Here is a 19,854-nt window from a genome sequence, read left to right as displayed (position 1 = left end):
GCTCCATTTGATCATTCAAACTGAATATACAATAAACATGAACAAGTACGTACTTTATATGTAATTTTAACAAAGTCGTTTTACACAATGACATGTGGATTTCGATTATGAATTACTTCTCCGTTAATTGTCTATATGAGAATGAAAACATGAATGAGGCGCACACAATATACTTGAACTCCTAATTAGGAATTGGACTCTTGAAGGGGACCTACTTTTGAAATTTATGAGATTGTCCCATTAAACTATGGGTCTTTTTTCTCCTAAGTCTAAGCCACGAATATTGAGGCTTGAGATTGAACTTGAATCAAAGGCATCCCAATTGGACCAAAGTAGTTGAAGAATTGCGTAAAATATTTCTTTACGTTTTCGTTAATGGAGAGGAGAAATTCAAATTGTGACTTATTGCAAAATGGAAAGGTAAATTTCCATCATGTCAAAAGATATCAAAAGGTAAATTTATAAAAGTGCTCCTATTAGGCCCACTTCTCACACTTTTGACCACATATTGTGGGCTTAGCAATTAGCATTGCATGCACTTAACTGTATGTAAAATTTGTAAATATCTTTACCAAATCAATAGTGGTATTTAGCACACAAAATAATTTATATTGTTGAGACACATTCTAATTGAGATGAACTTTACTATAGTACGTGACACCAAGAATTACTCATTCAAAATTTTATATTTTTTATATCTATTCATCTGAAATGAAAAGTTAGCTAACTACATTATATACGGTAATTTGAGGTAATTGAGTCATGTAGTTTTATTTTTTTATTTTTTACATTGCATCGTGATATTTGAAATTATATCAATTTTTTGTGAACTGAAATCATATCAATTTATGCATTCAATATGTTTGACCTTGTGAGCTGTGACAAGCAATATAGATAACACCCTGCCCCCTTGACTCTTTAATCATTATGCCTCTTTGAACGTGTAATCAATTGTTATTTTGATAATGTGGTAGATGTGGAGTCCGCCATTGGGATGATGTATAAGTCATACTTGCATCACTGAGATCAAATTATGAGATTGATTCTCATTATATTGCAAAGTTTCTATTGAGGGAAGACAAAACTCTAAAAATAAGTGTGTTTTTCAGGTCATCATAGAAAAATAAAGCTCATATCTATCACCACATCAATTTAACAAAAGACCAAACATACAAACATGAAGAAAACATAAATTAATACAATTTAAAAACTTTATAATTAGAAAAAAATTGAAACTTCACGATTCATTTCAAGAATTCTAGGGAAGAAGGACAAGAATTAACAATTAAGAACGTCACGTTGTCCTTTTTTAACTTTTTGACAACATTGATATTTTTATATTAAGAGAGTTCGGGAAAGCTACATAATGAGCAACTTAATTTGGCATATTCGAACCTAAAATCTCTCATTTTCTAAGTAAAGAACTAATACTGAATCACATTTCTTTTTTTACTTTACTCTTCTGGGGTCAAACCTTTCCCCCTCTCTCTCTGAGAGTTTGAGAAGACAGTCCCCTCCACCAATTTTTAATATGTGAACCGTTAATACTCCACCTTCTGGCTGCTACTAGGGATCTTCGCTGCTTTCAGCAAAGATCTCTCTCTGTGTCTCTCGTCAGATCTCTCCAATTTCTACAGGCATACGTAGGATCTCAGCAAAGCACCAAGCAAGGATTCCGATCCACGTTCCCGATAAAATCCTCTACCCACCGCAGCTTCAGACCTTCCGATTTCTGCAGTCATGGGGTGTCGCTCGATTCCCAGAACGATTGCGTACTCCCTCCCCCTCCTATTGCTCCTTCTCCTCGCCGTTTCTGCTCAGGTAGCTCTTTCTCTCTCTCTCTTTGCGTGTGTGTATGTTTATATGATTATAATTCTGGTGATTTGTTGGGTGATTAGGAGTCCGGGCTTGAAGCTGAGAGGGGAGACTCCAGGGGATCCAAAGATCTGGGCCGTCGGAGCAAGGTTTGACAATCACCCTCTCTTTCTCATTTTACATATCTGTTTGGTTGCCGAGAAAATTGATGAGAAACGAAGACTTAAAAAATTTCCTAACCATCAGTCATCTGATGGGTCATGTTTCTCTTATCTGATTGTTTGCAAGTTACAATGTGGTACTGCAAGAACTGTTTTTAGAGTGGGGGACTTGGTAGCTTGTATAAAATTCAGTTGTATGTTCATTGAATTAGGTAGCGTTGCGTAAAGTAAGTTTATCATTTGATTTGATTTGTAGTTAATGCTGTAGAAGCTTGGATACAGATATTTGGAAGTGGGGATTTGTAGGTCTGAAATTTGAATGAAGCTAAATTGAATTTCTTTCTATCGGGCAAAATAAGATTTCAATTTGTTTATGGTTTCATGCTTTTATTGGGCTATTTGGATGGGTGTTTTGTAGCCTGTATGCATAACACTCAATTGTATATTTTAAATTGAAGATTCTGTATCTTGTTTTCTGAATTTCATTGTTAATACTATATCAATTTGTTTGTACAGATTAAATTGGGTATTCTTGAAGTTAATACTCTTGGCGTCAAGACAGAGGGTGACTCAGTTGCTATTGGTCTCCACGTGGACTCAGGTCTTGGAATTTTTGATGCCTTTATCGCAAGCTTGTCAATGATACTAGTCAGTGAGGTTCGTGGACAAACTTCCCGATCTGTTTAGTTCAATTTTACTTTCAAAGCTGTGGTCTCACCTGCTCGTTCTGTTAGTAATCATTAATCCCATAAGAACAGACTGAAATTTGAAAACTTGGAACCAAGTCAAGTGTACCAACAAATGATCGAGCTTGCATGATGGTGCTGTTTTCATTTATATGTTTTTGAAATAACAAGGAGAGCTATAGTGATTAAACTAATTTTCTTCTAATTGACAAATGCTACTAGATCGGAGATGAAACCTTTATAATAGCAGCTCTTATGGCAATGCGTCACCCCAGGTCAATTGTCCTATCTGGTGCACTTTCAGCCTTGTTTATAATGACGGTAAGTTATCTAATATTTCATTTCTATTGTGGAAATACGTATATAAACATTTTCCCTTCAACATCTCTGCTCTCTTTATGTGGTTCTAATATGCAATTTGTTTCCATGGTGTTGTAACTAAAAGCTTCATATACTGCAAAAGTGCGATTTCTTATTATTGATGTGATCAAGATTTAAGTTGTTCTGTGTGTCAATTAGGTACTTTCCACTGGACTTGGTAGGATTGTGCCAAACTTGATATCAAGGAAGCATACGAATAGTGCAGCTACAGGTAAAGCTACCCATTCTTTTTGTTACTTGACCACTAAGAAATTTTATGAGAATCAGATTTCCATATTTTTGTTTTGGCTATAGAATCTTAGATACATGGTCTTGCTTTAATGTTTGATAGCAAATCAAGTTTTGTAATTCTGTTTTCTTTGCAGTTCTGTATTTATTTTTTGGACTGAGGTTACTTTACATTGCTTGGAGATCATCAGATTCTAAATCTTCCCAGAAGAAAGAAATTGAAGAAGTAAGTTTATTATATGTTTTCACTTTTTAGCCTTTATTTGATTTGTATTTATTTATGATCTCTAGATAGATGGATGGTAAACTAGCAATGCTTGGTGCCTGTACTAGCCAGTTTATGGATCATAATAATCAACTTTAGATTGGATAAAGCAATATTTAAATTTTTTCAAGACTTGCTTTGATGCTTTTGAATGAACATGTGAATGAGGGAGGTCTTCAGAAACCTCCGAAAACAACCTCATCTGTATAGTGATAAAGATTGCAAAACAACTTTACCTCAACTGTGCAACTGATAAAGTTGGATGATGACATTGAGTTAACTGGTGTCGTATGTTTAAAATTTTCCAGGCTTATTGGTTTTCCCTTGAGTAAAACATGAAAGTACTAGGCATTTACGAGAAGTGGGGATAATCTCAGAATTCAGAGTTGTTCTGAATTGACTGCCTGCATTATTCCTGATGTCTGATCACTTTTTATATCCTTTTGTCTTCATCGCATTTATGAGCTTACAACATGAATTTTGCCCCTCTGCTAGTCCATTTTGTTATTTTTGCTCTCTAAATTTGTTTGGCACCCAATATATCCAGGTTGAAGAGAAACTTGAGTCTGGACAGGGAAAAACACCCTTCCGCCGTTTCTTTTCCAGATTTTTAACACCCATCTTCTTGGAGGTATGACTGATTTGGTTTATGTTCTCTTTACTAATCGTGGATTTAGATGGGATCTGTACTTGTTGCACATGCTTGTAGAGCTGAAACCTTTTAGCTGTTAGTTTGAAGTCTTATGATAACCTTCATTATTAAATGAATTCTGTTTGCTGTTGCAGTCATTCATTTTAACGTTTTTAGCAGAGTGGGGAGATCGCAGCCAAATAGCGACAATTGCTGTAAGAGAAAAGATTCATCCCACCCCTCCTCCACCCCCGCCGCCCCTCTTCCCTTTCTTTTCGTGGTTCATGTTATATTAAGTCGTTACTTTTTCCTCTAAGACGGAGATGAAACTCTATCTTTTAACCCTGCAGCTGGCAACCCATAAAAATGCAGTTGGAGTTGCGGTGGGTGCAACACTGGGACATACAATCTGCACGTCTGTGGCTGTGGTAGGAGGGAGTATGTTGGCATCCAAAATCTCCCAACGGACAGTCGCAACAGTTGGAGGCTTGCTCTTCCTATGCTTCTCCGTGTCGTCTTACTTCTATCCTCCTCTCTAAGTGCAAACTGTGAACCCTAGACTAACCTGATTCTCTTAAGAGCCTTAAATGCTCTACACATTTTGTTTTTCTGTTCTTGTTTTCGTGCTTTCTGCTCCTTTTTCGTTTTCTCGGATTCCTTCACAAGTAGAGAGCATATGATACCCGTTATAACAGATCATTCACTCGTTTGTAAAATGATAGCATATACTATACAGTCCTCGCATGCATGGACCCCGTTGTTGACGACACCACGAAAGCCAAAGTATGCCCAATTTCCTACAACGTTTTCAAAACATGTAAGATGAATCAAAGCGGAAAACTTTTATCCAAAAAAAGCTCACGTGAAATAGGCCAGTTGCTCAAGGCAATATGTCCGAAAGCAAAATATGAAATCAGTAACCTGCTTGAAAAGAGACTTCATTTTATTCATGATTTGGTAAATTTCCACCGCAACAAATAGCCAAAATCTTCAAGTCCATCCCAACAAAGCTGTATAATTGCTGCTCCTAAATCCCCAAAACGTACCTAATTAGTAGGTAACATGAGATGGATTTGCCTAAACACCAAATACTTAAGCTCTAATCCAATTTTTAAGCATACCCACTTTCAGAGATTCCAACGTTGTGGGTACCAATCTCGGGCAGTTGGTGATTTTCCAAATGGGTCCCTGCCTGTTACCCTTCATGCCAAATCTGTCAAGAATGGTACTTTGGACAGTTTGGAATTGAGGAACTATGTCACAAGCTTGTATGTGAAATCTAGTAACTTGGCCTATGCACACAAGTTGTTTGATGAAAGTCCTGACAGAGATGTCCGGTCGTGGACTATACTTATATCGGGGTTTGCTCGAGTTGGATCATGCAAAATGGTGTTGGAACTTTTCAAAGAGATGCAATTTGATCGTGTTTGTCCGAACCAATTTACGTTGTCAAGTGTTCTAAAGAGTTGTTCCAGTTTAAGCGATTTTCAGACTGGGAAGGGAATTCACGGATGGATTTTGAGACATGGGATTGACTTGGATTTGGTGTTAGAGAACTCGATTCTCGACGTTTATGTAAAATGTGGCGGCTTTGATTATGCAGAGAGGTTATTTGAAGCTATGGAAGAGAGAGACACTGTTACTTGGAATATAATGATGGGTGCGTATATGCATGTTGGGGATATGGAGAAGGCTCTTGATTTGTTCAGAAGATTGCCCTTCAAAGATGTTGCTAGTTGGAATACAATTTTATACGGGCTAATGCAAAACGGGTGCGAAAGATACGCATTGGAGCTGCTCTATGAGATGGTGGAAAATGGACCGCCATTTAATCGGGTCACTTTCTCCGAAGCTCTGGTTTTGGCTTCATCTTTATCTGTTTTGGAACTGGGGAGACAAATTCACGGCTGTCTTCTAAGGCTTGGTATTCCAAACGATGGATTTCTTCAAACTTCCTTAATAGATATGTATTGCAAGTGTGGTAAGATGGAGAAGGCGATGCTAGTATTCAAAACAACACATTTGAGAGCAAATTCTAAGTTTACTTGTCATGAGACGAAGACGGAGATTGTATCATGGAGTTCAATGGTTTCCGGATATGTTCATAATGGCGAGTATGAATATGCTTTGCTAACCTTTTGTTCTATGGTTCATGAAAGGATTCAGGTGGACAGATTTTCTGTGACGAGTGTTGTTTCTGCATGTGCTAACATTGGGATTTTGCTTCTCGGTCAGCACATTCATGCTCACATTGAGAAAATCGGATACAAAAGTGATGTCCACTTAGGTTCCTCGTATATTGATATGTATGCTAAATGTGGGAGCCTAAACGATGCTCGGATGATCTTTAAACAAACCGGCGATCTAAATGTTGTGTTGTGGACTTCAATGATTTCAGCTTGTGCTTTACATGGGCAAGGCAAGGAAGCTGTTCAGCTTTTTGAACTCATGATAAAAGAGGGAATTAAGCCGAATGAGGTTTCTTTCGTGGTGGTTTTAAATGCCTGCAGCCACGCCGGGCTCCTTGAAGAAGGCCTCAAGTATTTCAGCTTGATGAAAGAAGTTTATGGCATCAAGCCTGGAGCTGAACATTTCACTTGTATGGCTGATATTTATGGTAGAGCAGGTCGCTTGGATGAGATTAAAGAGTTCATTCAAGCAAATGGCATCTCTCACCTGAGTTCAGTTTGGAAGTCATTTCTATCTTCATGTCGGGTTCATAAAAATTTTGAGCTGGGAAAGTGGGTTTCCGAAAGACTACTCCAACTCGAACCATTGGACGAGGGATCTTATGTTTTATTGTCAAACATGTGTTCTGTGAATCATAGATGGGAAGAAGCCGCTGACATAAGGAGTTTGATGCAAAAGAGAGGAATCAACAAAATCGCTGGTCAGTCTTGGATTCAACTGAAAAATCAAGTCCATTCTTTCGTCATGGGCGATAGGTCCCATCCACACTCCGCACGGATATATTCATATTTGGATGAGCTGATTGGAAGACTGAAGGAAATCGGGTACTCATCAGACATGAAAATGGTGATGCAGGACGTCGAGGAAGAACAACGAGAAGTACTTCTCAGTCATCACAGCGAAAAGCTTGCAGTTGCCTATGGCATCATAAGCACAACTTCTGGGGTGCCAATTCGGATCATGAAGAACCTCAGAGTGTGCACTGATTGTCATAACTTTATCAAATATACTTGTCAGCTTTTAGATAGGGAAGTAATTATTAGAGACATTCATCGCTTCCATCATTTTAAACATGGTCTCTGCTCCTGTGGAGATTACTGGTAAGACCCTAATGTAACGTGTTGTGCAAGTCATTCTAGTCATGCTCTGGATACGTTGCCATGGGGTGGACGCAAATATTGTCCCTAACTTAATTAGTCTATCGTGTCCCGCTTGATTAGCGTTTTGCTAATCATAGTATGAACTTGAAGAATCCTCCTACCAAATGAAGCCTGATTCGATCGACCTCAGAGTTTGTTGATTAAATTGTTCATCTTAGCGGCTCAACTCAAGTGACTTATAAAGGCATGTGAAAGGGATTTTTAAATTAAGGGGAACGACATTTTGAGTCCCCTCTATCTCTAACATTTTGTAGTCGGATTTTTTTACTAACTTGGCCTCAATACCTTGGTTTTTGGAAATCCATCACCCAAACATGGCCTACAAGAAAATTGAAGTTCAATGGCGGATGAACTTAAAAAGAGGTGGTGTTTGGAAAAACTCACACTTATAGAAGTTTTAGTGACTTAGCCATCAAGTTAGGGGTTTCGATCACGGAGTAGGATTCTCTCCCCTCCTATTTCCATCCCCTTCCCTCTCCCTCCTTCGATCACCATATAAAGAGGTCTCATCGGGAGATGTGACACACTACGTACTGCAGAGTAGCCCCAAAGTGTGTGTGTGTGTGTGTGATTTTATACAGATATACGCGCTCTAACCCTAATTGTCCCCAATTAAGCCCGAAACTCATGCAGTCTCTCTCTCTCACACACACACACACACAAAAGTCATGAAAGGCCGACCGCCGGAGGGCCTTGTGGGATCAGGACCTTGGCGGGAGAAGAAACCAGCCCAGTTGCTGGAGCTCCGAGGTGAGATCCGGACTCGTACGTCATGGTATGCATGCTTTTGGTTTTTGTTTTAGGGTTTGTGAGATGCGGACTGGTAAATTGATTGTAATTTTGAATATGCAGCATTTCAGTTCCGCTATCTCAGTTGGTAATCTGCGTATGTACATTCATGTTTTGAGTTTTGAGGAAACATATTAAACAAACTGCTGTTGGTTTCGTTACTACATTTGCAAGAATTGCCGTTTAATTAATTTCATACCTGAATAATTTTTTGAGTTGATATTTAAAAATTCCCTTTTAATTTATATTCAAATATGTATGTTTTTTTTGTTGGTTTATGTATATGTAGCAGCTAGATATTTATTTCACGAAGAATCAATTAACGTATGGCAATTTTGTTAAAAATGAAGAACACTATATAAGTGGAAACTTTAACGAATAGTTTCCGGTACTGTTCATTTTAACGCAAAATCACATTTTTACATTAAAAAGTTAATCATGTTACTATTTACTTTACCCTTTATTTTGTCCTTATCGTTAAAACTCAAAGTTTCCAAACCATTTTCATTAGTTTTCCTTATATAAAAATTGATATTGAGTTGTAATTTATGTGTATATTTCGATCCACCAAACAAACAGATGAGAAGAAGGAAGAAAAAGAGAGAACAAAGAGATGAGAAGAAAGAAGAAAAATAGAAGAAAAGGCTGGTGAGGACTCTCTGTCTCAACCAAATACCTTAACTTCAAAGAAGAAGAAGAATGAGAAGCAAGAAGAAAAGGCTGTTGAAGACTCTCTGAGTCGATCCCGACTTGAAGAAGAAGAAGAAGAAGAAGAAAAGGAAAAAACAAGGGCTGTTAAAGACTCCCTGAGTCAATTGTGAGAGACATTCATTGTCTCCGTCCTTTTTTATACACGATCTCTGCTACTCTGGAGATAACTGGTAATATTAAGGCTTGATGCATGAATGATGTTGTGCAACTCATTCTAGTACCCATCGCTATAGTCATCAAGCAGTTTAATTAGCGTAAATGGGGACTGGACGATTAGCGTTTCACCACCAAACGATGCCCGCTTCAGCCTCGGAGTTTGTTGATTGCTGTTTATCTTGTAACCAGAGCCATATAACAGAACGTATGAGCTAATCGACGACTAAACAATTTCCATGATCAGCCTTCCATTTGTTTTATGCACATGGACGACTAAACGATCTCCAAATTGAATGATTTTTACAAGTATGATCTCCAGATTAAAAGAATGTACGATTTCAATTATGATATTTGGACGATAAAAATTCGTTAATATTAAGTACGGGGACTTGTCCCACATAAAAAGAACACAAGCATTATTCTTGCTTACATATTTTTACTTGACCAAAAAAATAAATAAAGGTTGGTGGCAACACAAACGTAGCTTTCTTCCCTCAACGATTCCGTATTTTCTATGCTTGCAATCATTCATATATTATACGCCCCTAAAATTGGTAAGTAATACTAATAACCCAAATTGATCTTCCGAGCCATCAACATTGTTTGAGAGAAAATTACATAAAACGGGGGCACCAAGGTGACATTGTCTCAAATCTATCACGCGTCGTAAAGTGTTTTAACTTTCTCACATGATATCCCATAAATGATTTAAGACGTTGTCATCTTAAAGTTTTCTCACATGATATCGCATGAATGATTTAAGACACTGTCCTCTTAGCGTTCTTTTTATGCAACTCCTTCTCTGATTATGCATAACAAAGATCCCTTGGTATGCACTACATGAAGCTAGAGTCCAAATTAAGAAAACGAAAGAAATAAAGAAAAGAAAAGGAGAGGAGAATAAAGAGAGGTGGAATTTGGTGGCTTATTTTATAAGAGAGGTAAGTGAAGTGGAGAACCCTACCCACTTTTGAGTATTTGAACATAAAAGCACACATTAATCTGTTTATCTCAATTAGATGTAATTGATTAGGTTAAACTTCTCAACCGAACTTAATTAATGCTAACTTGAGCTTTATCATCTCCACTCCATCTCTACCAAACATAATTGCATATGTAGCTTGACTTTTTCATACGTAAAATTATAGTGACTTGATAACAAAGCCAGAGCAACTCATGCTCTTCTACTATATCAAACCATTTTCCACTCCCAATTTTGCATTTTCCCAACCACCATTTCTCCACATTTCCATCTCTCTCTTCGTTTGCGCTGTTTGATGGGAAAATGAGAGAAAGAATGGAAAGATTCGTTCTTCTTCCTTTCGCCATCGGTTGCATTTCTGAATCGAGCGTTGCTGTTGGCGGTGTGCAGCAGCAGCGGCCCAGAAGATCAAAACCGGACACAAATCCGTCTGCAATAAGTCTCTTTCTCATGCTCTCACACACACATATATACATGCATGTATGCTGTGTTTCTCTCTCTAGTTAGTTAGCTACCTAGCTTATGTTTTCGTGTCTTTTTGATGATTTGTGAAAAGGAACTAAAGAAGCCGAAGAGGAAGAAGATGAAGAAGATAGAATATCCGGCGAAAGCATGAAGAACACGTTTAGATCCCTGGCTCTTCCAAAACCAAACATATCAACCGGTGTTCATAGGCTCTTCAAGGGTTTCAAGAACTTCTCTCAGTTATTTGGTAAGTCTCAACGAACGCATGATTCGATTATCATTTCTTGCAATATTTTATGCCTAAAAACTGATCTAAATTTCGGGGAGGGAGATTCAAACTCGGATGTATGGAAGCACATCCGCTCTAGTCAATATGGCTACGCCCACGTCAGCTCTAGTTTATCTCTGATTACTCTTGTGGTGATTTTCTTGATAGTTTACAAGGATGATATGGAAGAAGTGCTGGAAATGGATATGGAAATAGGGTGTCCTACAGATGTGAAGCATGTGACACACATAGGTTGGGACGCTTCTGCTTCCGCTGCCTCTGCAACAACTGATCCTGTTAGGGGCTGGGATAATCTCGTATCGCCTGATCTGCTCTCTGTTTCCCCTCTTTCTTGAGCTCTCTGTGCCGTCACAAGCTGAAGCTGCAGTACCACCTCTTGTTCATGGCTCTTCTTCTTAATTTGTTCAACAGAGATTGGTGGATGTGATTATATTTAAGACATTAAGGGCTCGTTTGGTGCCTAGGATTTCCAAAATAGAAATCGAATCCTCTGTCTCCCCCGCTACGTACATTTCCACTATGACTCTTGAAGGTGTAATGGATGATATACAATTATGAATTTAATACAATTATGAATTTATGGTAATTTGAAGACCACTTGCTGTGACAAAGTGATGAAACATTAAAATATATATTTAACAAACAATGTAGCATACATTACATGATGAGTGGTTACAGTTTGACAAGAAGCAGCAAATCTACTTGAAGTAGTAAGGAAGGTTTACCACATAGAGGAGGAAGTAGGCCCAAGTGACGCCCGAAATGCCTCCGAAGAAGAACCCACCGGTGAATTTAGACCACCCTTCGGCGGTTTGGAGCTGATCGGGCTCCTTCTTTCGGCCGGTCAATGTCAAAGCGGGCGCCGAGGACGGCTCTCCTTCCTTGAAGGAGGAAATTCCATAGATTGTCAAGCAAAGGGTTAGGATGACCACAAGACCAGCAGCAGCCAAAGAGCCAGCTCCTCCGGCATAGGGAGTGTTCCTCAATGGGCCTGTCTTGACAAACGGGCCTACCAGAAGGTAACCGTGGGCTAGACCCACCTCAACACCCCTGAGAAGTGGGCTGACTGCTGTCCTGTAGGCTGGAAGGTTGGACAAGTACCAGGCAATCAAAGGGCTTGATGTCACTGGAGTCTCCAAGCTTCCAATGAAAGGATCACCGTTAATGGGTTGAATCACTTGGAAATTTTGCTGCAACATTGATTCAATCATCGTACCATAAAATTAGTAACACGTTAAACTCAGGAAACTGTTATTAACACTAGTATTTGCACTAAATCATATAATAGATCATAATTAAGTATTGTAACTATTTACGAGAGTTGAACTTAAAATCTTACTACTTACAAGTGTACTACTAAACCTAATGCTAGTGACTTTATATCAAAAATCCCCCTTTAAAATGTAGAGTAACATGCCGATTTGACCCTGAACTATCACTTAACTTTCAATCTCCTCCTAAACTTTTTAATTGGAAAATTAAAGACTTAAACTAATTTTTTTGGGCAATTTGCCCCTGATTTAATTTTTCATTCATTTCATCCAAATTTCTGTTAAATGTAAGCATATGCCCAACATGAGGATAGTTCGGTCGTTTCATTCTTTAAAATAATTGAACTCTTTAGATTTATAAAATATAAACCTATGCAAATATGTGTGATTCTATAACCTTTGTGTCTGAAGATCTAACGAAGTGATGTTTTGGTCCTCAAAGTAGAGTCACGTGATGTGCACGTAATAAGAGTTAACGTTAATTTGGATGAAATCTATTAAAAACTAACTGTAGGGGGACATCGGCCAAAAATATTAGTTTAAGTCCTTAATTTTTTAATTAAAAAATACTGGAGATATCGAATGTTAAGTGATAATTCAGGAAACAAATTGGCAGTTTAGTCTAAAATGTATAAGAAGTATATTCATATTCGATATTCTCTATACAAAACGCCGCTTAAAATGACAAACGCACCATTAACGAGATATCAATATTATATCAGTACGTTTTGTTAGGGATAGTCGATGACGGTAATACTTACATAGATGAAGTGAAAATGTATGATAAGGAGAAGTAAAATTACCTTGTCAGATTGGACAGCCTTGATGGAGAAGGAAGAGAGTCTCTTGGAAGGGAAGAGCCTGAGTGGGGAGGCAGAGAGGCCCTTGGGAGAAAGCAAGGCAGGTCTGGTGGTGATTGGAGAGGTGAAGTTGGATTTAAGCTGGCTGGCCATTGGAGAAGCTGAGGCCATCACTCTGCTTTTGCACCAGTTGCAGAAGATACACAGTTGTAATCAAAGAATGGCAGGGTAGAGGAGCAGAGGAGCAGAGTGAAGTGAACAGGTCAGATATTGGGCAAAGAAGTATACTTGCGAATGTGGTGAGATGTTGTGGTTGTCAGAGACCCCTCTGATTTCATTGGATGAGGTGTCGCCAAAACCTTATCCCTTATCCATCATTTACCCTTTTATTTATAGGAAATTTAATAAAAACTTATTGGTACTGTTTACTTTAACGAAAAATCATATTTTTATTATAAAAATTTAATTCTAGTACTATTCATTTACAACACATTTTTGTCATTTTCGTTAAAACTCAAAGTTTTCAAACATTTTTCATTAGTTTTTCTTTTATTTATTTTATGTTGTTTCACATATGAATATATTACATTTTTCTTTAAGAAAACTAATGGAAAGGGTTTGAAAACTTTGGGTTTTAATGATACGAACAAGATAAAGGGTAAAGTGAATAGTATCAGGTTTGACTTTTTAATGTAAAGATGTAGTTTTTCGTTAAAATGAACAGTACCGTGGATTTTTCGTTAAAACTCCCTTCTTCTTTTGGGTTCCAAAGTGGTTGGGGTAGCATAGATTTGGTGTTTATTTTCGTTTTGGTATTGGGTTAGATTGAATGGGCTACTGGTGATACCAACTTTGGTTGGACCATGACACAACTCATTACTTCTTATCAGCTGCACTACAAAAGTTTAGAATACACCACATACATTTTTAATTTAACGGCTTGAATGTATATTCTATCCAAATTCTCAATAAAATCCACCTTCTTTGGCCCAATACTATCAAATGCAAATGAGAAATATTGTTACACTACTAGCACAATATCAATAATAATATCGGACGAATCTTCAAACCAAATGCAATAATAAGATACAAATTGACGTTCCATGTATGAAATGAGTTTCGAGAAGTTTCCCAAACAATTCAGCCTATTTTGACCGTTGATCATCCACCATTTTCTTTCAAAATTAGAAGCTAACTAGATAAAGTGTTTAATTATAGTGAAATGCGAAGGTACTACTCAACCAACTTGCAAGCAAGAGAGATGAAAGTTGCAAATTGCAACCTATATACATACGTTCTCAAGTCACGTTTGCATGGATAGAATGAAGGGAACTTTAACGAAAAGTTCTCGATACTGTTTACTTTAACGAAAAATCATATTTTTACACTAAAAAATCAATCATGGTTTCTGGATCATTTGAAGTTTAGAAAATATATTTGAGAAGATCTTTTGATGACTATATAATGTTTTGTACGGATCTTTTCATAATGTTTCCACACATAACTTTACAAGTTGCATCAAAAGCACTGACAAGTTCTCTCGATATCACTTATCAGATTGTTTTAGCATATGTCAATATCCATTAACATGTATAGAACATGATTTGATCAACGACAACAAATCACCAAGTGTTTGATGAAATATCTTAGTAAATAAACAAAAATATTCTTTACGTGTTTGACACTTTATTCTATTTAAAAAAACTTCGAATCTGAAATCCCTTCTGAATGATACTGTCATTATAAAAAAGAGACGTAAAAAGGTGGTGAAGAAATCCATTGAACCTCAGGGAAAAAGACACAAAATTTCCTCTTTATTTTGACGCTTATGCAAATGGCCTCTTATCGACAGAATATTTTCCATTTTGACTCACCTGCTCGATGGCGCAGACCATGTGTTGTTCAATCTATATGTCAATTTTTGGAAAATGGATCAAATAATTGACTCAGTCCAACCTCATTCCAACTCGCCAATGGGCAGCCTTATTCCTTTTTACTACCATCAATCTTATATTTTTCTAAAGTTTTTCCTTTCCAACAATATAATATTCTAAATTACTTTAATTTATCAAGAGGAGAGTTCAAAATTAATTACAGTGAAGTATGCATGTTGTCTCGATCAATTGATCGAATTGAGGCCATCTCCAACAGAAGGGTTCAGAGGGTCAAAAATAGCTCGAAAACCATCTCCAACCGAATGATAGGCCAGAGGGCTCGTGGGCCCCACAAAATCTGAAATGGCCAAAGGGCCAACCGACTAGCCAGCCCCATGCTAGGTTGGATTTCGAATTTCCAACGGCTAATTGCTAACGTCAGCTAGCCGTTATAATTTTTATTTATTTTTTATTTTATTATTATTATTTTTTACAGAAATGTTTAACTAAAGGTTTTGGGCCAAAGTGTTTAAAAAGAATATTTAATTATAGGCCCACAAAGTATGTTTAACTAAAGGTTTGGGTGTTCTTTTTATAAGTTTTGGAGGCTGCTCAAATTCCTCCCACTGCCGAAGTGGGACTCCCACCCACTTCCTTTGGGTTTTTTTTTTTACCTACTTCCTCTCCCACAGTCTATGTGGGACTCTTCCACCGCCAATGTGGAACACACCCACCCACTTTCTTTCTTTTTTTTTTTTTGTTAATACTCTAAATAAAACCTCTCACATTTGACTTGAAATATATAAGTTGTATTTTTTAAATTTTAGTTGTAGTTATTAAATTTAAGTTGTATTTTTTAAATTTAAGTTGCTGTAGTTTTTAAATTTAAATAATAAATTATGTTTGGCCCTTTGGCCCTCGGTTGGAGATAGTAAGAAATATGACCTTGTACTATTCATTAAAATATTAATTTATTGGAGAACATGAGGGTTACAACGAGACATTTGCCAGCTTTAGGTTGGAGATGGTCTTATAAATTATAATTATGTGGTCGCTGGCTAATTAGAAAAATGAAGGTACTTGGTGGGTATGGTTTAATTTGTTTTGCCAAACAACAAATTTTCTCAAACCCCTGAGAAATCTAAAACTTAATGAGCGGTCGGTTTTGAATTACACACCAAAGGAAACTTCATATCTCAAACTAAAACCCTCCCAAATTATGGGTTTACTAAATATAAACAAACAAAAAAGCCCAAAAACTAAAAAAATAGCAAGAGGAAGTTACGTGTTCTAAAGCAAGACTGATGTCACATTTTTTTCTTACACATTCCTGTTAATTTCTGACAAACTGATTAAATAAATCCGCAAAAGTTAACTAACAATAATTAATAAAGATTTGCAAAAATAACAACAAAAATTTGCGAAAATCAATTCCCACCTTAAATTATTATTTTCTTATATAAAAAATAAAGGTAAAATAGATTATAAAAGGTGCCAAAAAATGAGAGGACAAGCCCACAAAAACCTCGGACTCGTTGAAGAAAGTTGCAATCCAAATCCATTTCCCAAAACCAAATCCAAATCAAAATCCAATCGCTTTCACATGAAATCCTGAAACCTCAATGGCGTCGTTTCCTCCTTCCCCTCCCTCCAAAACCATGACCTCCTCCTCCGCCTCCTCCGCCTCTTGTATTTCGTAACAGGAAACGCCTGCCCTCTGCATTCTGTGTTGTTCTCTGCGCGTACGTCGGAAGAGGGATGAAGAACGACGAGTACGACGACGTTTTGGAACCGCCCATCAATTTCTCGATGGTGGAGGATGGCATTTTCAGATCCGGCTTCCCGCAGCCGTCCAATTTTCCTTTCCTCAAATCGCTTAATCTCCGGTCAATCATGTAAAGTCTCTATCTTCTATACGCATTTTATTCGTATGCATGTATCTATCGCTCCATGTGTGTGTGTTTGAAGGTCGCATTGTGATTTGTATGGTGTTTGGTTGCTGAGAAAACTGAAGGATAATTGAATTACGTGAGAAAGAAAGGAAACTATTGGAAAAGAAATATCTTTTAATATTTGTTTCTGAGTTTTTAGCGTAAACTAACTGTTTTTGCATTGAAAAAGAATCTGAGTTACGTTTGTGATTCGTTTGAAGATTTTTTGTTTACTTACTGAGACCGTTTGATTGCTAAGAAAATGGAGGGAAAGAAAAGCAAGAAACTAGTTGAGAGTTGTCTGAGTTGTTTCTAGAGAGAAATCAGTTTATTTGCTTTATTGAGAATGTAGCGTTTATTGTGATTAATTCCGGCTTTTGGTGCAGATATTTGTGTCCCGAACCGTACCCAGAGGAGAATTTGGAGTTTCTTCGGTCTCAAAATATTCGGCTACTCCAGTTTGGAATTGAGGGAAAGACGGTAATACTCTCTCTCCCTCTCGGTGATTGCTTGCCGAAATTGTTCAGTTTACATCTTTTTGTGAGATTCATACATGCTATTTGTTTGCTCTTGATATATGCTAATGCGAGCACATACATCAGTAAATGCTAGAAGCGTTATTACGATTATTATGTTTTAATTGAATGGGGAACGACATGCTTGGATGACATTTGATGGAATATGGGCTATGTTATATAATGTGTTGTGCTGATAGGTTTATGAACATGTCTGTATGCAGGAGCCTTCTGTATCTATTCTTAAGGATACCATCTTAGAGGCTCTGAAAATCCTTATTGGTACTGGACTAATATGACAGTTCTGCCTTCTTTTTTATATTTAGCTTTGTATTTAAATTCTTTGCACTTTATAAGTTCTAACCGTAAGTATTTCGTGTTTCTAGATGGGAGAAATCATCCAGTTTTGATCCACTGCAAGCGTGGAAAGGTAAGTTTTTGAAGTTCTATTTAATTTTCAGCCATTAATATAATTTGTTTCACTGCTACATAGTGGCTTATGATACAGTAGTTGTTTCTTCATAGCTCATTAGCCTCATTTTAGCATTCATTTCATTGTTCACCAAATCAAAAGGAGTTTTCAGGGAACTGAATTTAGTATGTTTGATTTGAGCTTGGATGTAAGCATTTCATTCTTGTCGTTGATCATTGTTAATATTAGGAGAGTTTCTAACTCTTTTTTTCAGTTTCGAGGATGAGGAGGATCCAACGAGCTTACCTTATTATTAGATAAAGGGGAAAGAGTAGGGGGATAATCTATAAGGTCTGGTTCTCTAAAATTAGGATAGTCTCTGTCATTTCCCAAAACGGGTTGGCTTTGCTCAGGTTCCTACCGTTTAACATGCAAAGCTTCAGAAACTGAATGTCATACTTCAACTATTTAATGAACCTAAGAGTTATTGGTCTAGCGGTCAAGTCCTTGGTTTGCTCCCAAGTGGTCTAGGGTTCGACTCTCTCCCACGGTACCCACCTAGCAAATGCTAGAGTTTCTCGCCCCCCAAATGTTGTGGGGTCAGGCAGGGGGCCTAGTGATTAGTCAGGTCAAAGACCTGAATACACTGGTTTAACAAAAAATTTAAAAAATAAAAAGTATTTGATGTATTTGTTCTCAGCGAGAGATCTTTTCTATAAGAATTTATCTTTTGTTGTCGTATAGTTTATCGGTGTTTCTAGGTTTATCTTTTGAATGGGCGGAAAACACTAACCTTCTCTATAATACTACAACCTCATATAACAACAGATAATATATTTGGAGTAGCATCACAATAGGGCCTCCTTGAATTTCAAACTGATACACTGATATGCACTTTCTCTTGTTAATGACTGGAACTCTTAGGATTATGACGATTTTTGGATTATGGCAGTTCTTTCTCACCTTGTGTTTGCAATTTTGTTGTTACAGCATCGGACAGGTTGTCTTGTTGGTTGCCTACGAAAATTTCAGAATTGGTGTTTGTCTTCTGTGTTTGAGGAGTACCAGTGTTTTGCCGGCGTGAAATCTAGACCAACAGATTTAAGATTTATCGAAGGATTTGACATAATGCTGCTGAAGCAGTGCCTGTACAGCATTATCTACCAGTATCAAGGTTACGGTTCAAACAAGAGAAGGTTGTTATACAGAGAAGAGAATTTACAGAAGCCCCAAACCATGAAAGTTTAACAACACAGCTTTTGGAATTGGAGTCGGAGGGCCCTTATTTCTTTTTCTCCGGCGTTGCTACTAGTCTCACTTAGACATACATCAGTTTGTCACTGTGGCGTATAATATGAGTCCACGGTGTTATCCTCGTTAGCTTCTTCTGGTAAAAAATCGATTTGAAACCATTCCTCTTGGATTTGGTTTTCCAATGGCATCTCCGTTTATTAGTTTGGGATGATGTGGTGGTAATTGGTACAGACTCTACAGAAACCAATTTGTACTCTCTTAGTTTCGTAATGCTCTGTACAATAACATTACTACGGCTTGTTTGTTTATTCTTTAAGAACTTCTCTCTATTGATGAAGACTTCTCTACTTTGTGAATGTCATTTTCCAACTCTCTCTCTCTCTCTCTCGTCTGTTTGAAGGGATAAGCTGTAATATTGCAGATTTTATAATTTCAAGGGCATCCGTAAGGGTTTGGACTTATTCTCTCTACATCAATCTCCATGAATTTGAACTTTCCAACTCGTTTTACTTTGCCCTCCGAACTTTTAATTTCGTTTGAGCTCCCTAAAGTTTTGGTTTGTGCTAATATTCCATCAAATGTCAATTTGGTAACTATTTTTTGTTTATTCTACTAGGTGCGATTTGCATAACCCAACTTTTGTTGGCATATATGTTAACGAAATGCATAACTCACATTAGTAAATGATAATTGACTTGTGAGAAAACTTAAGAGAAATTGAAGCATACACGTTTTTAGAAAAGTCAGAGACTTCTAATGTACAAAACGTACAAAAATCAATGCTCAATCGTAATCGACAAAACAAACCGGTTGAGGCATTGACACAAATCAAAAGTTTAACGGCTTGTTTGAGAAGTGTTTAAAATGATTGTAAGAACTTTTAGAGAA

General features: G+C 37.2%; 3 protein-coding genes and 1 pseudogene across 3 annotated transcripts; 3 read left to right on the top strand and 1 right to left on the bottom strand.

The window, feature by feature from the left end:
- The first annotated feature begins 1,439 nt into the window (after positions 1-1,439).
- On the top strand, positions 1,440-7,469 carry LOC125470084 (annotated as a pseudogene).
- A 2,841-nt stretch (positions 7,470-10,310) lies between these two features.
- LOC125470074 (CRIB domain-containing protein RIC4-like) lies at positions 10,311-11,495 on the top strand. The gene is made up of 3 exons (XM_048568522.1): positions 10,311-10,594; positions 10,712-10,867; positions 11,057-11,495. The coding sequence occupies exons 1-3, from the start codon at positions 10,459-10,461 to the stop codon at positions 11,242-11,244; spliced, it is 480 nt and encodes a 159-aa protein (XP_048424479.1). The 5' UTR covers positions 10,311-10,458; the 3' UTR covers positions 11,245-11,495.
- A 26-nt stretch (positions 11,496-11,521) lies between these two features.
- Positions 11,522-13,208, bottom strand: LOC125470072 (photosystem I reaction center subunit XI, chloroplastic-like). The gene is made up of 2 exons (XM_048568520.1): positions 12,984-13,208; positions 11,522-12,099 (listed from the first exon to the last, which is right to left on the bottom strand). The coding sequence occupies exons 1-2, from the start codon at positions 13,149-13,151 to the stop codon at positions 11,608-11,610; spliced, it is 660 nt and encodes a 219-aa protein (XP_048424477.1). The 5' UTR covers positions 13,152-13,208; the 3' UTR covers positions 11,522-11,607.
- A 3,175-nt stretch (positions 13,209-16,383) lies between these two features.
- On the top strand, positions 16,384-19,327 carry LOC125470073 (tyrosine-protein phosphatase DSP3-like). The gene is made up of 5 exons (XM_048568521.1): positions 16,384-16,749; positions 17,172-17,265; positions 17,525-17,582; positions 17,687-17,730; positions 18,703-19,327. Exons 1-5 carry the CDS (start codon positions 16,613-16,615, stop codon positions 18,958-18,960), a joined length of 591 nt encoding a protein of 196 aa, XP_048424478.1. The 5' UTR covers positions 16,384-16,612; the 3' UTR covers positions 18,961-19,327.
- The last annotated feature ends 527 nt before the right edge of the window (positions 19,328-19,854 follow it).

Source organism: the organism of the source record quoted next, unplaced genomic scaffold (assembly GCF_019419815.1).
Source record: "Pyrus x bretschneideri cultivar Hongxiangsu unplaced genomic scaffold, Pyrus_bretschneideri_v1 Contig48, whole genome shotgun sequence".
In the NCBI taxonomy this organism is placed as follows: Eukaryota; Viridiplantae; Streptophyta; class Magnoliopsida; order Rosales; family Rosaceae; genus Pyrus; species Pyrus x bretschneideri.
Note: the sequence above shows the minus strand (reverse complement) of the source record. Positions and strands in the feature narration are given on the sequence as shown.